The sequence below is a fragment of the Vidua chalybeata genome, chromosome 1 (genome assembly GCF_026979565.1).
Source record: "Vidua chalybeata isolate OUT-0048 chromosome 1, bVidCha1 merged haplotype, whole genome shotgun sequence".
Lineage (NCBI taxonomy): Eukaryota > Metazoa > Chordata > Aves > Passeriformes > Viduidae > Vidua > Vidua chalybeata.
Genome location: NC_071530.1, coordinates 19,894,796 through 19,917,871, shown reverse-complemented (window position 1 = coordinate 19,917,871; position 23,076 = coordinate 19,894,796). Strand labels below are relative to the sequence as shown.

Genomic DNA, 23,076 nt, shown 5'->3' with positions numbered 1-23,076 from the left:
GTTTCATATAGCTTCTATTTCTGTGCCTCCTGTCTTTAATTTGAATTTCAGTGACTAAGGATGGAGCCTTTTATATTTTTGAGATAATATTGAAGTTATTTATAGTGTATCTGACCTTCCCCTACCTCTGCCCCCGCAATCCAACACATGAACAGTCAATACAAAGGTGGGGAGCTCTGTGGAGGCCATGGGTGCAGACACGAGCTGTAGTCCCTGTTATGTACGTGAGTCTGTGAGCAGTGGGTCAGCTGTCCCCTGTGTAGAGCTCAGAATAGCTGTTTTTTAATGTAGGATCCTGGGGAGTGTGGAGCTCTGGGAGATTAGAGACAAGGTTTCTCCCTTCAGGAAATAACTTTTAGAAATAGGTATTTCCAACAAAAAATGTGAGGCAAGTCAATGACTGCAATTTATCTGGATCCTTTTGCACTGGATTAGTGCTGAGTGGTGTTTGAATGCAATGAAGGAAGGGAATGAGCATTTCTGTTATTGTGGGAGAAGATCATGGTGACTGCATGATGTTTGAGAAGCAGGTTTGTGCCTGAGGTGTGTGTGAGAGGGAGCCCTGTGAAAGTTCTGACATTTAGAAACCAGCCCCAATGACCAGCTCCAGGTGATGAAATAGCAAAGGAGAAGTTTACTTCTGTTTAAGAAATAGAGTGTAAGAGAAATGGAGTGTGAAAACTGGCTTAGGTTGGCAGGACCAGTGCAGTTCACCTCACAAACATGAAGAAAAAAATAAAAAAATCAACGTACTTAAAAATCCTACCAAAGTGTTTGAGGGAGTTCTGAATGTCTCAGCTACTTTCCCATTTGTGAGACAGCAGTGGGATGGAGGGAAGGAGGTCTCTCACCGGACCTGGCTTCTGAGTGAATTGATAGCACCCAGGCCTGATGAAATCTGTAAATTCATCTATTGGTCTTGGTTTCAGTTTATTTCCATCTGAGGGAAATGGCCATGATAATGACCTACTTCCTGGCAATGCACTGATCAGCCTCGTGCTGCACAAGGCACTTTACCTCAGTGATGTGAACTAGCATGGACTTGGGGAAAAAATATAACCAGACAACTTCATGATCAGGAATATATGAGTTTTTCTATTCCATATTCATCATTTATTCTATAGGCTTTGATAGAAAAATATGGCTATTTTTCAATGAAGAATTTGTATGATGCTAATGTAGCCATAAAAAGTGTTAATGGTAGGAGTAGAAATCTAGGCTGGGCAGTACAGAGTTAACAACAAGCTAGTTAGATGGGCTTCCCTGATTTATGTAGCTACATACTTAATTCTTGGATTCCACTGCACACCGTGTGAGTGTGTCCAGCCTTTTGGAAATTATTTACAACTTCCTCCCTCTTATGCCACATATATTCATAGTTCTTATTTAATTAAATGTCAGGAGACCTATGTAGCCAGAGATGTCCCCTGGGTAAAAAATACTAATGGCATGTGGTTTAAGTAATCAATTTATAATGCTTGGGGTGGAGCCCTAAATGCAAAGGTTGAGATATTTAGAAGAAGCTGGCTTGAATGTCTTTAGTTAAAGAAATGGGACATGCATATGCTGTGCATGAATATGGTGCAAAATAAATCCAGGTCTTGCAGGAACCCCAGTGTTCTGCCTCTAATAATAGCATTACTTTAAAGTTTGTTTTCCACTTAAGTATTTGTGACATGCATTTTGATGTCTACGTTGTTTAGCCTGTGGATGGATGTGAGGTAGCAGAAGGGGTAGCAGAAGGGTTAGCAGAAGATGTTTTATGTGCAAAATGGAAATCGTGACTTCCCTACAGCACATATGGAAAGCTGAAGTCAAGAAGGCATGTTGGCGCTGTCTGCCATCCTGCCTGCTCGCCTGGTGCAGCAGGCTGCCTGTTTTAGCCTCTCTATCCTGGGCAGCACAGCTACTCTCCCATCAATGGTGTGTGAGGTGGTGGCTGGCAGCCTGGCTAGCTTGTTGCTCTCTTGACCTTTCAAAACTCCAGCAGTTACAACAGCTCAATTAAGCGCTTCTAGTAGGCAGGCTGGATATAGTCCAGGGGCATTTTGGTAGAAATCTTCCACACAGGGAAATCAAGGACCAAAAATCCCATTCCAGAATATTTGATACGAAGTTTCTTTGATAGTCTTTTTGGGGCACATGTCTTTTTTTTTTTTTTTTTTTTTTCCCCTTTGTTTTCCTCTTCTTTTACAGTTGAGGCTGGGTGTTTATGTCTATTTGGGAATATGTTTTTGTTGTCCAGTTGATGATAATAAGTAAGATGGTTTGATCTGATAAACAAATTCAGTAGCAGCTGATCAGAGCAAATCTATAATCTGTTCTTATTCAATATTGGCTCTCAGGAAGGCTATCACAGAGCAAAAGTCCATCTACCTCTTTATCAAAGTCATGGACATCTATCATCATGAAGACATGTCTTCTCTAAATTATAAACAAGCTCCAGGACTGACTAAATGAAATGCTGTTTGTGTACTTACACTGCATGTTACTTTACTCCAGTAATTACTCCAGCTGATGAGTAAGAATTACAAAATCCTGAGGATAGGTAACACATCTTTGATAGGAATCATCAATTCTTTTTTCAGCAGTCTTTTATTTACACTGAAGTGAGTAATGATAGCATGCTTTTTTAGTACTATTTTATACATCTCTGACAAGATTAATGTCGAAGATTCTTCTGGGAGAAATTTAGCAAAACTTGGGTGTTTTCATTGCTGTAACTACAGAACCATAGGAACCAGCCATTTAAAAATATTTTGCCTGAGAAATGAAAGATTAAAATCCCTGGGAAATTCTCCTGTGCACATTTCATTTTACATTATCATTTACAACACAGTGTGATTCTATACGTTTTAATTTAGCAATGCGTAGGAATTTTTGATGTTTAAAATTCTAGAATTCCATATTGTATTTTATGGTTTATGGTAGAGTTTTAGTGTTCTGTTAGAGCTTACAAATCAGTCAAATTGAGTTAATAAGAATTGGGGTTAATACCTTTTTTTTTTACTTTTTTAAGGCAGTTTCTATGTTTTTTACAAATATCTATACAGATGTTCTTATTAAAAATAAATTCTTTAAATCAAAGTAGTTTTTATTGGTATAAGAAAAACAATTTTCTTTTAGAAATACAAAATGAGAGTGCTTCCTACTCAGCTGAGTCCTTAAGTCTAAGAACAGGTAGACCATTACAAGAATTTTTAAGCAGAGGGAACAATAAAAGGCCAGTTTCTGGGAGCAAGGCTGATACATTAATATTACTAGTTGAGTATCATAAGAACAAAATAGTATTTCAAAGCTATTCCTTTTAGTAACAACAAGTATGAAATAAAACATCTGTACATGTCTTTTCATGAGGTATATTTGCCTGAAAGGAAACGACAAACTTAGTTTTATCTCTTAACTGGAGGTATTTGACGTTTATTATATGTAAAGAAATGGGCTTTACTAAAATGTTACTAAAATTAAAACTTTGCGCATATCTTTACAGAATTGTTTCTGTCTGCTTGTGGAGGCAGCTCAGCAGGCTAATTTTTGAGGTTAAATGCCAAACTTCATAGTTTATTATCCTAAGACATAATTACTCTTAGAACTTCAAAGATTAAAAACTGTCTCCCTGTTCTTTTGAGAGTTTTAAAGTTCTTCTAAAAGTTTCAATGCCTTCTGATATTTACATATTTCAACTGAATTTTCTCATGCATGTTCATGTAAATAATGATTGTTTTGCATTCTTCTTTGTGGGTGGAGAGAATTGATAGACTGTTAGTTTAACCAGTGTGGTTGTAGAGACCCTCCAATCCATTGTCATTTTAGTTATTGTATATATAGTGGAGTCAGAAAATAAAGTTTACTTTTCTGGGTTATATTTCTTTCCTTTTACATCTAGCCTGCTTCTGTGAGTTATTTCGTGTCGCAGTGTGACATAAAACTAAAACTCTTTCTAAAGTTGCAAAATTTTAATCCATGGAGATTGTCAGACCTCAACTAGACAGGGTCCTGAGCAATCTGCTGTAGCTTTGAATATGGTACTCCTGAGCAAGAGGTTGGACTAGATGTCCTTTCCTCCACATGTCCTCCCACCAGTCTGCTTTTTTTCTTTGATTCTACTGAGAGGATGCAAGCTATGTAAAAATCTTCAGGACATAAAGGAGGAATCCCAGTGTTTTTACTTCATAAGTCAAAACTCACTCTTAGAAATTTTCATCTTGTCCAGCAGTTGCCCATGATTTAGTTCTTGTTAGTGAAGTATGCCCAGCATAATTCTGAAATTTTAGACCTTTAATCTTTAATTTACTGTGATTGTTTTGCCTTCATCCGGATTCCATGTAAATATGGGGATAATATCTATAAAGTGAGGTATGAAAGAGATACATATTAGATTGTTGCTCAAATATAGTCAATTTATCATATGTATCATATTGTGGTTTACCCCATATATTTAAGAAAGTTGTGTTGTTTCCCTTAATTCCTTCTAAAATGGAATAATTCATATTGTGTGCTGTAATTCTGTTATTCATTACAGACATCCTGGCAAGAACATGGGTGGCCTTCAGACATGCTTAAGTGAAATCATAAGGTTCCCTGTACAAGGGAACAGGGAATTATTAGTACCATATGTGAAATTCTGATTTTGCTGATGGACATTTCACTTGAACTTGACATAGGGAAAATGCTTTTTTCTTTTAAATATCCACCACATACACCTATTTCCTGACAAATTAAGCTGCTTTGCCATCTAGGAGGTTTCCTTTGCATGCATGAATGTTATCTCTCTCCTCTCCTGACAGGAATATAGATTTGTAAGGAAAAATTAATAATTCAGCTCAGACATGTCTTTTTAGTACTAAATAATGTTCTCATCACTTTGGATCCAGAGGTCCAGTGGAATTAGCAGGCAAGCACATCTGGGAAATGGTCTGGATGGGACTGTCCTGGTGTGCTGAGGGAGAAAACATAATTCAGCTGATACCATTTCCTATAGCTGTTTTTGCCTTGTCACCACAGGAATAAAATTTGAGATATTCCTATAATCAAATGCCTTCCAGTAAAATGCATACATTTTAAAAAAATCCAAACACTGCAAATTTTGCTCTTTTGTTTGGGGTTATTTTAAATAAACCTGGACATCTGTGTCTGTAAGTGTGGTGGGAGAGATTAGTCCTGCCAGTTACACAACACATTTTGTGGATCAGCTTGACCTGTAACAATTGAAAGTGTTGTCCTTGCACTTCTCTGATAGATTTTATGATGTGAATGCAATGCTATTCAACTTAAATAAGGTCTGTTTTAGCATAGTCAAGAGAGGAAACAAGAAGGAACTTCTAGGGAAATCATAGGCTATGATGATTTTGAAAATTACCAGGAATAAAAAATACTGACACCTTTTCAAATCATGAAAAGATCCAGGTTTGCAGACAACTGACAAAACATGAGAGGTCATAAAAGAGCACACTTGTGTTACTGTGCCAGCTTTAGCAACAAGAATTTCCTTTTCTTCTGCATGACAAAGGAAACAATAAGCCGCGATTCTTTTTTTAAGCATTGTAAAGTTAAAAACTTTGAACAGGAAGGGAGATGCTAACTGTATGAATTATTGCTGATCATAAATGGAATAACTCTTACAGAAGGAATAATGGAAGGAGAGCAGTGCAAATCAAAAATGACATTCTGGTTTACTTAAATAAAAATATTCAATATTTTGTAATAAGTGTTTTAGTCTAATTGAAATCAGTTAAGAATAAATGTAAAATTAAAAAAATGGAATAAATAAGATACAAAATGTCTTTCTTTTTCTCCAAAATGGAGTTTAGCTGGCATAATATTGAGAGGCAGGAGGATTTCTTAAAGTGTGAAAATCCTGTCTTGAATTTAGTGGCGACTTCTGACTTTTACCTGAACAGGGAATCTAGCATTGTGTCTGGAGAATCTTTGAGGTGTTTGGAATACAAATGTATTTGAATTGTGGTATAGCAGTGCATATACAGTCTACTGAATGGGCCGTAGATGTGACCTAGGAGAGGTGATAGATCTTGGGTTTCTTTAGCATTTTTAAGTTTTTTTCCATCCATGCACACTTTGGGCACTGACTTTATGTAAATCAGGGTGAACACAGAGCACCTGTTGAATGCTTGTAAGCAAGAAAAAAACAGTTGTGGAATTCTCTTTCTACTTGTGTGCTTCAATTCAGAAGCCTAGAACTGCTGGGTAAACCCAAAAAACATTGAGGTAATTGTTTTGGTTTTTGGTATTTTTATACAGTATTTTTCATCCTAGAAAAGATACCTTTCTGCTTTTGTGATCTCTGCTGCTAAACTGGAGAGAGGCAAGAACTAGGAAAAGTTCAGAAAATGCTCATTGGCCTACCATCCATCTCTTACATGCCTGAAATATTTCTCTCATATTACCCTGATATTTCTCCTCTTGAAGCTTTGTCCATCTTTGCTGCTTTGTCATGGTGCTCATCCTTTGGATAATCTGAATGATGCCTATCATCCACCTACCTACATTTGGCTGCTCCTGGTTCACTCTATCTTTAGGACTCTCATCCAAATACGAGTTGCTTTCCTAATTAGCACAGCATAGCAGCCATCTCAGAGCCAGCTTTGTCATATTCCTGTCACTCAGTGGGAATCCAGCAGTGACAGCAGCAGAGGTACAGCTGATACATTTGTGTGGTAATTCCTCAAGCAGAAACTGGTTGAACCTTGTAAACTGGAAGAAAGAGAACATTTGAGTGAACATAACCGTATGAGTTTAAGGAGAAAATTAATTTCATTTCCAAACCATGGATCAGAGAGGAAAAAACAGGCTCTAGCCAGTGCAGTTCCTGAAAAAAAAAAATTGTTGGCGATGACATAGGCTTGTTTGTATTTCTTTGATGAAAGTTAGCATAACATACTTTGAGACCTTAAGACTTGCAGAACTGGAGTTTCTGTTCTTTTGTCTTTCATCCCTGCAGGTGCTGGAGACTCATTTGTAACCAGAAACTTGCAAGGGTTGTGTTGGAGGAAATCTCTTTATCTGAGGGATTTTAAAAAGTTGATTGAACCTGGTAGTACATTAATAATGCCCCTTTACAACAAAGTGAGTCGCTTTACTGCTTGTCTTAAAATTTTTGAATAAGTTGACTGTTGCACAGCAAATCTAAAAAAGAAGGTTTGCCAAAGGTGTATGTTGTCTCTTTTTGAGAAGAATCCTGCTGTATTTCTTGTTGCAGATTCTTTTGAAACCCCAAACTGATGATTACTTTATGAAAAGTAGTACAGGCACTCTATCCAAGGAGATGATCACAGCATTCATTAGAATATAGCTGCTTGACTGTGACCAGTTTTGGTGCCCCAACAGAAAGATGTGGATAAATCAGAGAGAATGATTCAGTGGAGGCATGCCAGGATGGTTGCAGCTGGATCACTTGACTTGCAGATACAGCCTGAGGGAATGGGGCTTGCACAGCCTGGAGTGGAGATCCCTCAGCATCCAAAAGGAGGTTATCAATAGCAAGGAGCTAGGCTCCTCAGGTGTGTGTGGCAGGGCAATCAAACATGTATTTTCTGCCAGTATTCAGTATTGCAACAACAGATGAAAGAACAACCAGTGGTATATCCTCCCGAAGAGGAAATGGCTCAGTGAGGGATATGATGTAATGTGCTCTCCTCAGGCAAAGTCTGTTCTGAAGTGGAATGTTCCTGATGTTTCTCCTATGGCTGAAAACCAGAAAATGCTTGGTGTTCTAGGTTGCAATAATTTTAGAAACCTGAGTTCAGTTGTTATCCTGGAAAAAGTATCTGTTGTATTTTTCCAACCTTTGAATGTCCCAGAATACAAAAAATATTCCAACACTGAATTATGAAAGTTCACCACACCCTTTGATGCTTTTCTGATTTCCTTGATTTTTTTCTTTTGGAATTCATTTATATTTTATTTCCTTTCAGGTTAGCATCTAACCTAATCAGGTTAGCACCATCTTCATCAGCAAGCACATTTCTGTTTCCATGTTGTCTAAAACATACTCTGCCCTTTTAACCATCCCATCTTCATTTAAGCAATCTTATTTCTAGCGTTAGCATAAATCCATAGTACAAGATCTGTTTTATCTATGAGAAAATACATTTAGGTTTATTCAATATTGTATATTTTGTACTATATGATGGTTTCCTAGAACCTTTTATTATTTTTTGTTGTAAACAAGTATTGTGTATACTCTTCACATTCTTGCATTTCCTTGCTGATGAAAAATGGGGACAATAACATACAGAGCCTTCAGTCTTATTTCTTAATAAAGAGATGGGGATAGTGCTCTAAAAATGAGCAGACTCAGAATCACAAACTGTCTCACTCTCCTACTTTCAAAGGACAGTTGGTGGAGCTGTGCAAGCAGTGATAGCTGTGTAGATGGAGATGGGAGAATCAGGCATGTAGTGCTTCCTTTAGCTTGATACCCTCATCCACTCTGTGTGGAGGCACTAGGTCAGGTGGATTTTAGAGACAAATCTCAATGAGCCAATGGATGTGAACAGTTGGCACCATGCAATCTATATGTTAACTGCTGTATTTTTGGTTTAGAACAAAAATTATGAAAATATATGCCAAAGAAAGGGAATTTTTCAAGATTATTTTGATAGGTGATAAACAAGAGGTACAAAAGGCCTTTCCAGAGATATTTTCATTCATGTAAAGTATTGCAGACTGTTGTATTCATGAAATCAGATGAGAGTAATTGTAATGTGTAAATAGTGAAAAAGGAGCCTCATCCTGTTGGTAAAATCGCAAGTAGTTTGCTTTGTTTTATGCTAGACCTGGTGGAAAGGTAATGGGTAAAAAGAAACAGTCCTGGTATTTTTCAATGAGTCTATGAGGATGAAGACCAAAGCAAAGCACTAACATCTGAAACCACAAGGACTCATGTGGTTTTGACATGCTTAGAAACTGGGCTTACATACAGCTTATTGATGAGGATATATTTTTTGTCATGTTTATATCCTGAAATAAATGATGCCAGGCAATGCAAAACTGCTTACTTGGTGTTTCTGGCAGTATCAAAGAGAGGAAGGCTGCAGGTGCTTAAAGAGTCATTTTGTCTGTAAGAGATACAGATGAGTCACAGATGAACCTCTGTTTAAGGGCTTGAGGTTTCAATGAGCCTGGGTGAGGGAAATTTAATTAATTGCTTAGTCTTCGTATGCATAATTTAACAAAGGTGTTGGTAAGAAAACCTCTTCTGATCTAAGTGGTGAGCAAATGGCAGTGTTCTATGTCATGACAGTCATCAAATGTTGTTAACAAGAGACCATGACTAGAAAATCAAAATTTCAGTAGCAGATGGTCTGGAAAATAAACTTATCAGTAGACAACTAGTGTATGACAGTGGTTTCTTCAGAGTGTCTGATTGTCAGACTAACTAATTAAGAGATGGCAAAAAAGACAGTTATTTAAACAGACAAAAAAACTGTATTTATGGTATGAAAATTAAGACTAGCAAGCAAAAATATATATAAAAGCAGTTGTTACCTTTGAAAGCTGACAAAGTTTGAGTGCTGGAACTTGAAGTTGTGAATGGCACAGCTAAGGATTCCCTAGATAAGGATTAAGGGACAAACAAAGCAGATATCATTGTGAGTGTCTTCTATAGGGCACTCAGCTAGGATGATGACACTGATGAATTATTCTTTAAAGAATTAAGATATAATTCTAAATCATCCATCCTTGTCCTTATGGGGGACTTCAACTTGCCAAGTGTTAACTGGGATCACTACAAAGCTAGCAAAAAGGGGTCCAGGAGATTCCTAAAACATCTGGATGATAACTTCATGTTACAGGTACTAAGGGAGCTGGCTGGGAAAGATGCCCTCCTTGATTCGATGCTTGCTAACAAGAGGATCTCATGAAATGGTAGTTGGTGGCCTTTTTGGTGACAGAGAGCATGAAGCAGTTGAGTTTAAAATCTCTGTCAACAGGTGGAAAACTGCCAGCAAAACTTCAACCCTAAATATGCTGGATATGAGGGGACCAGACTTCAGGCTGCTCAGGGAACTGGTGAATAAGGTTCCCAGGAAAACACTGCTGAAGATAAGTTTGAGTCCATCAGTGCTAGTTGCTCTTTTGGCACCACCTCCTAATGGCACAGGAGCAGGCAATTTCAAAATGTCAGAGGTCCAGCAGGCAAGGCATTCCTCACAAACAGGTGTCACACTACGATACGAAATAACTCACGCACGCACGCTAAATGCAAAAGAGGGAAAAGAGAGCAAAAGGAGGGAACTTTATTCCCAACCTCACAATATATAGAATTACAAAAGTGGCAGTGGATTGGAGGATGAAATTGCCACCTGTCCAACCATGCCGGTGAAACCAACAGTCCGTCAATTCTCTCCTCCCACAAAGAGGAATGCAAAACAATCATTATTTACATGAACAGTGTGAGAAACGCCAGTAGAAATATGTAAAACATCAGAAGGCATAGAAAAATTCTAGAAGAACTTTAAAACTTTTAAAAGAACAGGGTGACAAACAGGGACATAGGAAAAGCAGTACTTCAGCATTGATGATGGGCTTTGGGGGTCCCAGAGCCCTGAGCATGGATGGACTATGGCTGTGAGAATGATAACTCACAGTCAGCTCCAAATTTGTGCAGGATTTGTGCCTGTCAGTCTGTGGTGCTTGATGAGATTCATCCAAGAGTCCTCAAAGAGCTGGCTGATGTCATTGCAAGACCTCTCTGAATGATTTTTGAACAGTCTTGGTGATCTGGAGAAGTCTCAGTTGACTGGAAGCTGGAAAATGTCCCAGTTTTCAAGAAGGTCAAGAGGGATGACCCTGAAAATTACAGGCTTGTCAGTCTCACTTCAGTGACTGGTAAAATTATGGTGAATATTGTTCTGGGAGTTACTGACAACCACCTAAAAGACAATGCATTGTTGGTCACAGCTAGACCACTTCTTGAGGGGAAGGTCCTGCTTGACAGACTTATTTTCCTTTTATGACAATACAATCCACACAGTTGATCAAGGGGAGCCAGTTGATGGAATCTTTTTGGATTTCAGTAAAGCTTTCAATGCTGTCTCTCACAGTGAGAGTCCTTCTGCACAAGATGTCCACCTCACAGCTGGATAAACACATCATGTGATGGGTGAGCAGCTGGCTCATGGGTGGGGTACAAAGGGTTACAGTGAATGGAGTGACACCAGACTGGGGATCTGATGGGGCTCTGGAATCTAATGGGATTCTGGGGTTTTACAGGGCTCCATCTTAGAACCAGTTCTCTTCAGCATATTCATAAATGACTTGGACACAGGGCATACTGATATACTGAATAAATTTGGTGGTGACACTAAACTGGGATGAGCTGTTGGCTCCCTTGAAGGCAGGGATGCCCTGCAGAGACATGTTGATAAATCAGAGGGCTGGGCAATCACCAACCGTTGAAGCTTAACAAGGGAAGGTGCCAAATTCTGCACCTGGGATGGGGCAACCCTGGCTGTACAGACAGACTGGGGAATGAGAGGCTGGAGACCTGCGCCATGGAAAGGGACCTGAGGTCCTGGTCCATGGCAAGTTGAACATGAGCCAGCAGTACCCTGGCAGCCAGGAGGGCCAGCCCTGTCCTGGAGGGCATCAGGCACAGCATGGCCACCCAGGCAAGGGAGGGGATTGTCCTGCTCTGCTCTGCATTGGGGTGGCTTCACCTCGAGTGCTGGGGGCAGTTCTGGGTGCTACAATATAAAAAAGACATTAAACTGTTAAGAGAGCTTAGGAGGGCAACAAAGATAGTGAAGGGTCTGGAGGGAAGCTGTGTGAGGAGGAGCTGAAGTCTCTTGGTCTGTTGAGCTGGGAGGACATTGAGGGGAGACCTCATTACAATTACAATTGCAATTTCCTTGTGGGAGGAAGCAGAGGGGCAGACACTGATCTTTTCTCTGTCTTGCCTAATGACAGGACCCAAGGGAATAACCTGAAGCTGAATCAGGGGAAGTTTAGACTGGGTAGCAGGAAAAGCTTCTTCACCCAGAGGGTGGCTGGGCACTGGAACGGCTCCCCAGGGAAGTGGTCACAGGACAAAGCCTGACAGAGTTCAAGAAGAGTTTGGAAAATGTTCACAAACAAATGGTGTGATTCATGGAGATGGTCTCTTGCAGGACCAGGAGCTGAACTTGATGCTCCTTGTGGGTCTCTTTCCCAGCATGTTTTATGGTTCTGTGAAATAGTAAAATATGTAAGAGTTTGCATAAGCAAACGTAAGCATATGCTTAACATCACAGTTTTTAATAAGGTAAAAAAATGAATAAGAAAGCAAGCCCCCAAACCTTCAAGTTTTTATCTGGAGTAGACTAAAAATGTTAGATTTGAAAACTAGGTAGGGCCTGTATGTATGGAGATCAAAAATAAAATTCAAGGAAAATAGTCTTTTTTTTTCCTTCAGAATTCTCCACTGGTAACAGAATTTCATGTTGAATTTTCAAGGAAGCTATTTTTAAGTATGCAGAAAATCTTAATGACTTGAACCAAAATCCCAGATAAAAATATACTGACGATCTGGAACACAGAATCTAAATTGGCACTTTTAACTGAGCTGAGACAAATTGGGATGATGGTTGCCATGCTTTCCTGCAAATTCTTTCCTTTTCTAGCTTTCTGGTTTTTTTGTTGATATCCCAGATGTGTTTTCCATTTTTCCTCTTTTTTTACTGTCCACTTTTAATTTAATGGCTGACCCAATCTTTGTCTTTCTGTCTGTGCTCTTATATCAACACATAGCATTTTATATTCTAAATGATTTTCTTTCTGAGTTGTCTTCCTGCAATTTAAAATCCTTTCTTTGTGATATTTGCTGCTTGTTAATAAATACAGTCAAAAGTTATATTTCCATTTTTCCTTAAAACCATTAATTTTTAAGCCCTTTCTGTCCCAGTAAACAGCACCACAGGTCAGCTTGTTGTTACTGTTAAGTCTGATTTACCTTCACCTAAGGTCCTAAACATATAATCAAGTTACCAAAGTTTTCAAAAGTTCCCATGAGTAAATCAGTCTGTGTTAATATCCATGTGTGTGCTGACAGTCTGAGACAAAAGTGAGATGATTTAGGTTCATGCTGTTTGCAATAACTTCCTTGGGTATTTTTCTTCCTTTGAAACCTGTCTCCAAGTCATTCCACTGGCACTATCTTATTTCTGTCACCGCTCTGACTTTTCTTTATAGCTCAAAATCATTAATACTTTAGCGCCATTCGCTAGAGCAAATTAATTGTCTCAAAACATCAAATTCCATTTATTTTCCTTTAACTTGGTAGATGTTCTTGTTTCATTTTTTTAAAGTTCTCAATGATGTGATTATATTATTGATAAAGCTTTTTTTTAAATTAATTTGGAGACCACCTTCTATATCTGTCATTGCCCTCTTCCTCAAAATCCCTTTCTCTTATTTCATAAATGTGAGAATCTCTGTCAGAATACACAGAGCTACCAGATTATCCTCCTTCAGAGGCTTTCACAGAACTAATCTCTGCCATAATACATATAGGAAACTTACTTAAAGAACAACCCACTGTGGTTATGCAAGGGATGAGTCATAATGCTGGTGTCGAGTATTTAAAAATGCTTTATTTTCTATTGCATTGCTACTTTGATCCCTTTGTTACTCTTTTGTTGTTTTTTCTGCTCATATTCTCTCAGCCTTTAAACTGCAAGCTCGTTTAGGCAGTGTTTGTCATTCACTTTGTGACTGCGCACTGCCAAGCACAATATGGTCTCAAGGAGTCTTAGATGTTTTTTGGAAAAAAACAGGTAAACTAACACACCAGAGCATCCCACAGATTTGGGAAAAGTTTAGCTCTGACTATGAGGGTTCTATTTGTTTGCAACTAGGTTGAGCTCGGCAGCTGCCTTTTTGCATATTTTTGAAGATTTTCTGGAGTCTCCATGAAAAGACCATAATTCCTCTAAAAATACCTACCCATTCCACTTTTTCTAAGTGAAACAACATAGAAGCAAACATTTAGGCTAGTATCATGAAATGTGAGTGCAAATGTGTGGGTTTGCTTGGTGTGGGGGTTATTTTGGTTTTGTTGTTTTGATTTTTCCTGATAAAGTACGTGGTACAGCTTTTTACCTGGTTCCTGAATGCCAAAATCTAGTCTTCTGCAAACCTAAGAGCTGTTTTAAAAAACTCTGCTTTCAGGCAGCTGTTGATTGGATTGGTGCCTTGCAAACATGTCAGTGGAGAGCTGGATGCTACCATCAAGCTTGCCAAAGTCATGTTAAGGGTAAAGAAAAGACTGGTTTCCTTTATAATCTCCTTTTTAATCACATTGCCACCCTAGAGCTCCCAGTTGTTCTGAAATTTCAGTCCTGTGATTTGAACATCTCCCATGGCTGTAGATGCCATAGCAATGCCACATTAGCTCTAGAGAACAACAAAAACATTCTAATCAACATTTGGTTTGGTTTTTAAATGCAAACATTGAGTATTTCAATGCCTGTGGTAGGAGCTGGTAGCCCTCCTTGGAACGTAATTGTCCATTTTCATGTAATTTTGTGGCACTGCAAGAAGCAGGGAGGACATCAGGACTAGACTTTGCCAGGGTGTGAAGCATCCATGACCCATACACAAGAAATTAAACATTTCTGTTTGATAGTGCCTTAAAGAAAACAAGGACCCTCTTTTTTCCATTGCTAAAAGATATTTCTACAGTTTGTCATACACTTCAAATATATCTTGCAAAAAATTAATTAAATTAAATTTTGTCTTTCTATAAATTGTACACTCAAATAATTAACATCCATATAATATTATATACCATTATCAGAGCAGTGTTTTTTGTTTTCTTCAACATAATTCAAATCAATGACATTGTTTAGACATCTGGAGAAAACTTCATCGATAAGAAATTTTCATGTTCACCACCTGTGGTCCTTCTGCCAAACTGAGGTCCCTTCTACTCATGGTGCCTTTGTGGGAGAGCTTCTGACTTCTGACTCTATATTTTTCAGGTTGATCAGTTCAGGGTGAAGCAACAATCTGTATTTCCTGGCATATTATGATGTACCAATGTCAGCAGTTTCACTTCATACTAAACTTTGGCATTTCACATTTTGCCTTTGTTCTGAATAAATTTTAAAATATTTTAAGATAAATTAACATTTTATGGAAATAACTCTTTTTCTTTACTTTAGTTCATAGTAAACAAGAAGGAGTTGCACATCACAAGGACATAATACACTATCTCGAATCATGTCCTAGAGGGATGTGTGATGCCATTCTTACTGCTGCCACAGGATAAGAACATAAGCAGTTAACAATATCTTTTCATAAATTCTGAATATTGAAGTGAATTGTTCCTCTTACTGGCACATTGAGGCCTGAGCTTTCCATATTCAAAGTATAAATCAAATGAAGACAAAGTAATTTCTCCTTTTGGATTTAAAAGTCTCATTAGCATCAAGTGAATGAAAAGATGAAAAAATATCTAAGAGAAGACCCCACTGCTATAAATTAAGGGTTTTATATATGTGTGCAGTCACATATATTTCCTTATTCCTAGTAAAATCTCAATGCATGTTTGCTTACTGCTTCCTGCCTTCATTTAATAAATGATAATGTGAAAAGTCTTTACTTGAAGGAACTTGCTTGATCTTTCTAAGAAGTTAATTACTTCATAATTTTCAGTAATCTGGAAAATGATCTGCTCTAATGTGTAATGATACCTAATTCCTAACTGGATTATCCTGTTGAAGTTAGTCATGGTGCTCAGATTGTTTTTATTCTTCAAGGGAAAAACATAATATAAAGGCCACAACTGAATTGGTGAGAGTAGTGATGGCTGTACTAACCCAGTGAGAATTTATCAGTCAAAATCTGTACTTAAGTTCCAACTGTGCTCCTGAAAGTTAAGCATGGATACAGAAAACTAACAAGAAAAATAAGAGATCTAGAGGCACTACCGAATTTACCTAAATAATTTCTACTTGCAAGTAAACAGAAATAATGTAAAAAACCCTTTTACTTGAAGAACCCAATCTCCTAAAGATGACACACTTCTGCAATACTAAAAACATCAGGCATTTATGGTCTTGAAGGAAAAGGAACTCAAATATAATCACATATGACCACTAGCAGTGTGAAAAGTATGAGTTTGCACTATAAGAAGAGCTCATAGAATCTAGTCTAAGATAATAAGTGGTAAGATAATTGGGAAATATTTTTCAAGCATGTTAAAGCAGAATTTATTTTTCAAACAAACTGGGCCTGTAAACCTGCAAAGTAAGGAATAAAATAAAAATAATAATAAATAGATGGAGTAATTACTAACATGAATTATCTCACTTTTATTAGACAGTTTCCCATGAAAGATGAATTGGGGGCTGGAGTAACATACCTTGCATACAGATATTACTGCAGCTCTTCCATATTGCAAAGGAAGGAGTTGGAGACATGAAGAATTTCACAAAGACTGAATTTCAGAGGCTCTTGGGAAAAGATTTTTGCTGTTCTCCAGAGGAACACAAAAAAACTTCAGTAACCCAGGGAGGAAATATAGTTTCCTTAGATGTCATGAATGAAAAATGCACATCCACCTGTCATGATTTTTTTTTTTTGACTAGTCAAGGTATTTCTATTATAGTTCCATCATAGTTTTTGTATAGGTTTATTTTTTTTATCTTAATTTGATTGTATGCATTCTTAGCTCATATAAAAATACTCAGAAGTTTACACAGTTAATTAAATGTAATTGTATGCTCCTCCTTTTCCTGTATTATCCCGCTGTGAGTTTTTTCCATGTTCATAAAGCAAAAAAGCTTCCAGCTTTCCCTTTGCACAGAAAACTTACATGACCATGTCTGTACCACAGGGAAAATAAATGTAATACTGTGGTTCATTCATGCAATTTGTCAATATAATTAAAATAAATAGAATCACTCTGATTTTTTGGATGTGTGTTGGGACTGTGGCCAGCACAAAACATGACAAGCACTGTAAATCATCTCTGTGGCTGGGAAGATGAAATTCAAATTTTAGCAATTTTAGCCTGACCCAAAAGGCATTTTGCCCCCTTTGGGGAGATGGGAACTATGTTACTGTGCTTCATGATTTTTTTTATAGGGTGAGGGCTGGTTAGGTAGCATCCCTTGTGCACAGCAGAATGAAGGGCAGTAAAGGTGATGCTATGCTGCTTGGTCAGTGTCAAATATTGTGTGCTCACCATAGTGAAGTGCTGTAGGAAGCAAACACCCACACTGTCCTATGATCTCCTGTCAGGCATAATGGCTGCTCTGTTTGTTTTCCTCTTACTTACACGTGTTGTTTCCGGGTTGGTTTATGGCACCATTCCTCATGGCAGCAGAATGGCACCAGGGAGCTGCAGTGCTGGTGGGGAAGGGTTTGGGTGTGCCCTTTCCAAGGAGGATTGAGTGTTGAGGGACCACAGAGTGTCCTGGGGGCTGGGACTCTGGGGGAGCTCATCACAGTCTCACCTTTCATTAGTGCTGTGATACCATCAGTGGTTTTGTCCACAGGCCACTGGTGTGTCAGCTATAACTGTATTTAAACACTGCACTAAACTTCTGTCTGCTTGTCGATGCTCATCTTTTCACACTATTTCTATTGGCAGCTGTGGCAAAGGGGGATTTTAAAGAACAGCAACATCTGACAGGCTTTGGGGACGTTACAGGGCCTCTGTATATTTTCTTAACAGACATGATATTTTTAAAAATGCAATAAACTTTGAGTGTATTTTATTTTGATTTCTGCTCCTATTGCTCTAGCTCAGGAGACATTTCACCATAACTTAGCACATGTATCTGAACTCCTGAAAAGCAAAATATTCCTTGGAGAATAATTTTCTTTATTTCAGTTCAAAGGCAGCTTATTAAATTCTATGCCGTAACTATTACAGGCTTCAGGAAAGAAAAAAGTAAAACATTTGTAAAGTTAAAAATAGCTTTATTTAGAACTGTGAGTTTAGTGACAACTGTTGTTTGCTCTAATAATGGTGAAATGTAGGCTGCTGCATCTCTTGTGATGGGCAATTTCATTGTTATACAGACACAAATCATGGCAGGATTCGATCATTCCTGGGATATGCTGACCTACTGCATGCAGCATGTCAGTGTTCTCAGCTGTCTCTATTGGCTGTTTTTCTTGTGAATCTGAATTTGTATCAAAGGTGGGCACTGCAGTCAGCTACAGTGATCTTTTTCAACTAGATTGCTGCATGTCCATCAGTAAATTGTAAACACTCTAGGAAAACCTGCCTTAGCATGTAGCTCCCATGTCAGTATCTTACAGGGTAGAGAGTGATTCTGAAAAGCAGAACAGTGAAATTTAAGGTTTTGTTTGTCTTTTGTCATATTAGGATCTAATATTTGTGTGTTACATGGTATGTTGCAGTTATTCTTTGCTTCTTCCCTCTGCTAATGTCAGAAAAAATATACGCAGTAAGCAGAGGGTTAAATTCCCACTCAACAGGCGTATTTTTGGTTCCTGTAAGGGAAATGTGAGCGGAGCTCAGCGCTTTGCAGCGGAGGGCAGCACTCCATGGCAGAAGCAAGGGAAACATCCAAGGGAAACGTGGCTGGCAGCAGACATCCATGACGGGAACAAAACACTGTACCAGCTCTTCCAGTTTCACAGGGACCTCGCGTTTTCCAGCTGTTTACCCTTGAGATGTAAAATGGCAATTTGGCATAGGCTAACAGCCCGGTGTGATGTGAGCATCTGCGTAAAAGGCTGCACATATGGAGCATGCCCAGTGGTATGAACAGCCTGTTACCCCACCCCCAGCCAATCTAGGAGGAGATGAAATGAACTTTGCACTTGCAAATGTCACTGAATACATTTTGCACAGGATTTTAAAAGGTTCTTTTACAAGCACTATTTTTAACAGCCAAATCCGCCCCCCAAAACAGAAAGGAAAAAGCCCTAGGTATTTTTCTGTGATCGATCTCAGTTTATGATCAGCTGAAGCATCTCTCACAATATTTCTGAAGCTGGTTTTATTTTATGTTTTTATCACTGAAGTTGAGATTTTTGGAGGTGGTGTGGATTTTCGGGGGTTTTTTTGAATTTTTTTTTTTTTTTTCCTACTGGCATGAGAAAATTTGAGAATTTAATTCCAGTAGAATACTTGGAAACAGTGAGGCTGGAAGCTTGAAAGGCAGAGGGAAGAGAAGGAAGGCTCTCACAGCAGAGCATGGATAGGAAAGGAGCTGTGATTCTGCAGTGCTCAGTGTGCACATGTTTTATGAGATCAGTGCCGGGCGCTGCAGCTGCGGACAGTAACTGAGCTGTCTGGCTAATGAAGGCCACCTGGATCAGGCTTCTGAAAAGAGCCAAAGGAGGACGTCTGAAGAATTCTGATATCTGTGTAAGCCCTGCATTTTCCTTATCACCTTATGTTGTATATATTGCAAAGAGGGAGAGAAAAAAGGCGGTAAGGAGAGGACAGTTGTTTTCATTCTGATTGAATTACCAGAACTCTATTTTGTATGCAGGGAGATGCAGAGGGAAAGCAGAGCTGTCATTATTTATAGAGCTGTTCTGGCATTGTGGCTGCTTCCATTGTGGTGATACAGGGACATGTGTTGAGTCCAGACGGATTTTATTAGTTGGAAGTTGATTTGTGGTCATTTGCATGTCTTGCTGAGGGGCAGAGATGGATATGAGCCATTTGCTGTTCTGATGGGGAAAGTGTGTCAGGTAAAGAGGCTGCCCTAAAATAAAAATGCATAGCAGAGATTAAATCTTTTAGCAGTGACATTGTGTAATGGTAATTATTGATACTAAATTTGCATTTTGATTATAAAAAGTCTGTTTGCTTGCTATTTCTGTCACTGTTTAGAGTTCTAATTTTTATGGAGCCATCCTTGAAGCTGCTGTGTGTCCTTCAGCCCTGCACTGCACCAGTGCTGTAAGTCTTCAGAGAAACTGGCTCTGCTTGCTGAAAAGCACACAAATAAGAGTGCAGAGATAGAGCAGGAAGTAAAACACTGGAGAAGGCACCTGCACTTTTTGAAAGTTTCCAGAACAAAATGTTTACCTCGACATAATTTCTTCTAAGTAAATTAAGCTTTTGGGCAATTAATCTCTTTTCAGGGATACAGAAGTAAGAGAAAAGGCTAGGTGTATAACCACTTCTACTTCTACTTTTTTTTTTTTTTTTTTTTTTTTTACCATCAAAGGAACTTGTGACATTATTTTTCTTTTTCTTTTGCAGGGTTCGGCGGACTCCTACACCAGCCGTCCATCTGATTCAGATGTATCTCTGGAAGAAGATAGGGAAGCAGTGCGGAGAGAGGCAGAGCGACAGGCCCAGGCACAGCTGGAAAAAGCAAAGGTAAGGTATTGTTTCATGTTACAAACTCATAAAATGATTGGCTTCGAAGCAGGGGTTGAAACTAGATGATTTTTAAGATCCATTCTAACCCAAACCATTCCATGATTCTTTGTCATCTCATCCATTAATGATAAACTGTTTTTAAAGTGTTAACATATAGAATAGATCTCTTATAAACCTTCCAGACAGCAGTTGAAAATATATGTTCCATGAAAAATCACTTAGAATCAGTTTTCTGTAGCAGGCACTTGATTGGCTTATGTATTTCAGAATATCCTTATTTAAATGTGCGCATTTCTTCTTTTATTAAGTATAAGCATTTGTTGCAGTGTATAGGATCAATGCTAGGAGTTCTTATTGAAGATGTTTCTGAAAGTTTGCTCATGGATTGCCAGGGCACTTCATGCTTTTACAGTGTCAAAAATCAGCCCTCAATTGAACATCCTGTTCATCTCCCTTCAATGAAGGATCAGTCCCTACAAGTCATATGTAAACAGGGAGAATCTGTTACAAGTGTGGTTTTTTTCCTAAAGACTTCACTGACTTTCTTTACAGTTTGTGTGTTAAGTGACCCCATGAGCCATTTGCTGTAGGTCTTCTTCAGATTTCTCCTCTCTCCATACTCCTGGCAGATAGTGACAGTGTAGTAAGAAAACACTAAATGAGCTTTAGGTTTTTGCTGTGTGTTTATATATTTTCCATGAGAGGTATTTAGTAGTGTGAAGGATTTAGCAGTGAAACTGGTGGGCTTGTTTCTCTTTCATATGTGCTACATCTTTAAATAATACTGCACCTGTAAAAATTGTGCTCATTTTATTTATTACCATTCTTTTATCTTCATTCCAGTTTTTATTTTTTTGGTATGCTAGCTGCAAGATTTAAATGTATTAACTGTTTTCCAAAATCTGGTTCTTGTTCTAATACATTTAAATACACCATTGAGATCCCCTCTTAGATCTACCTGATGTACATTTTTCTCTCACTTTCTCTGAGTCCCCTCCTCCATTTTGCCTAGTTTTTAAAATTCTTTATCTCCTTTCCGTCTCCTATTCCATTTAATTCTCCACTGCCAGCTTCACCTATGCCCATTTATGCCACCTGTTTTACAAGAGCTCTTCTGAAATCTGTGAGTCCAGATCACTGCACTCTGTAGCTGATTGTGTGGCAAGAACCAGCTCTGTAAATAATACAGTACTATAATGCACAAGCAGACATCTTCATCAGGCCAGAAAGCCTGAATAGGGAAGCCAAAAATGTTTTTTTTGAAAATGTAATTGTTATCTGTTATTTAATAAGAGCTCCTACAGCAGCTTTTTAATGAGCTGCTGGAATGTGCCAAGTATAGGAGATGCTGAACATCTCTTTGAAGTTGGATCTTGCTGTTCTGGGATCAGTGTAGCAGAAACTCAACACTGAAGCAGCTCAAGAAGCAGCTCACTTCTTCCCTTCAGCCTTGTATCTCAGAGATTGCTGATTACAGTCAGGAGTTTGAGTTTTATCAGGGGTGGGTTTTGCTAGTTTGAGGTTTTTTTGCTCCTGGGAAAGATGATAAGGGCTGCCCTGAAATTCAGGTGAAGTTTTGAATTTTATCAGTAAACGCACAATCTTGAAAAGAAGAGTTGAAGTAATAGTATCTTGCAGACTAATCAGGGTAGCAGTGCAGTGCTTACTGCTGAACTGATGCCTCCCTTAGCAATGAGTAAATCTATGCGAGTGTTGCTATGGGAATTTGGATTACTGATGCTGGCTTGAATACATGGACAGCCCTTATGTAATATTCATGACCTCTAGCACAGCTGCCATTGTAGTTTGTAGAGAATCTGCTAGCAGACCTTGACTTCTAAAAGCTGTATTTCTATACATAAAACCAATGTTCCCACTCCAGCTGGCATGAGATATAGTCTCTAGGTCTGACACCGTCTGAAACTGTAAGACAACTTGTGAACAGTCAAAGTAGTAAAGGCACTGCCAAAACCAACCTGTTGTAACAATGGCTATTCCAGTCGTAGAAAACACAAAAATAGTTATTTGAATACCTTTTCCTTTAAAATAGATTAAGGCTGGAATTAGATTAGCATTTTTATTTCTCTAGTTAAATGTTAAAAGGCATTCCAGGATGTAATGTATGGCAATAATTTTATGTAGAGGCTGTAACAGTGTAATATTTAGTCTAGTGTAATATTTAAATTAATATTATTAAATAAAATAATGTGTAAAATTGGTGCTTTTGATTGAAATAAGTGATTTAAAATGTGTTTAAATTAAACCTAACTCGGTAGATGTAAAATACGTGGTTTTTTGCCTTTATTGATGGTTCAGTCCTTCACCTCCCGGAAACACAGTAAAATTAATGAAGCAGTAGCTGCTGGTGGTGCCTCCTGGCTGCTGTCACCCCCCAGATGTGTTTGCCACAGGCTTCAGGTTTGCTGCCTGCTCCCCACGGCTGCCTTGCCTTTGCCCTGACTGACTTCCAGGCAGAGCCAAGTGACAAAGCTGCTTTAACTTTTGCCTTTTCTCATTGTGAGAGGAAGTGTTGATCCTAAATAAAATCATTACAAATGTATTTGTCACAGGAATTAGAAGAGGGTGACACACATGCATAATGCAGTGGTGGAGGAAAGATGATAGTGAATTAAGGGTAGATAAAAAACTATTGAACCATGTCACACAGTTAATGAAAAGAGTTAAGTGACATCCATTTTCCTTTATTACAGCTAGGGAAAACACCTTAAACTGAAGATAAAAATACAGTG

At 38.4% G+C, this 23,076-nt stretch overlaps 1 protein-coding gene across 4 annotated transcripts in view; it reads left to right on the top strand.

Annotated features, from left to right (window-relative positions):
* The window catches only part of CACNB2 (calcium voltage-gated channel auxiliary subunit beta 2), a 103,338-nt gene that overhangs the window by 5,541 nt on the left and 74,721 nt on the right, over positions 1 to 23,076 (top strand). For 3 of the 4 annotated variants that reach the window (XM_053956733.1, XM_053956658.1, XM_053956888.1), the window contains exons 1-2: positions 19,264 to 19,354; positions 20,204 to 20,323. In XM_053956733.1, coding sequence (XP_053812708.1) covers positions 19,286 to 19,354; positions 20,204 to 20,323 — 189 coding nt within the window. In that variant the 5' untranslated portion in view covers positions 19,264 to 19,285. Of the gene's footprint in view, positions 1 to 19,263; positions 19,355 to 20,203; positions 20,324 to 23,076 lie in introns of those variants that run through there. The other variant, XM_053956810.1, reaches the window with a different exon arrangement.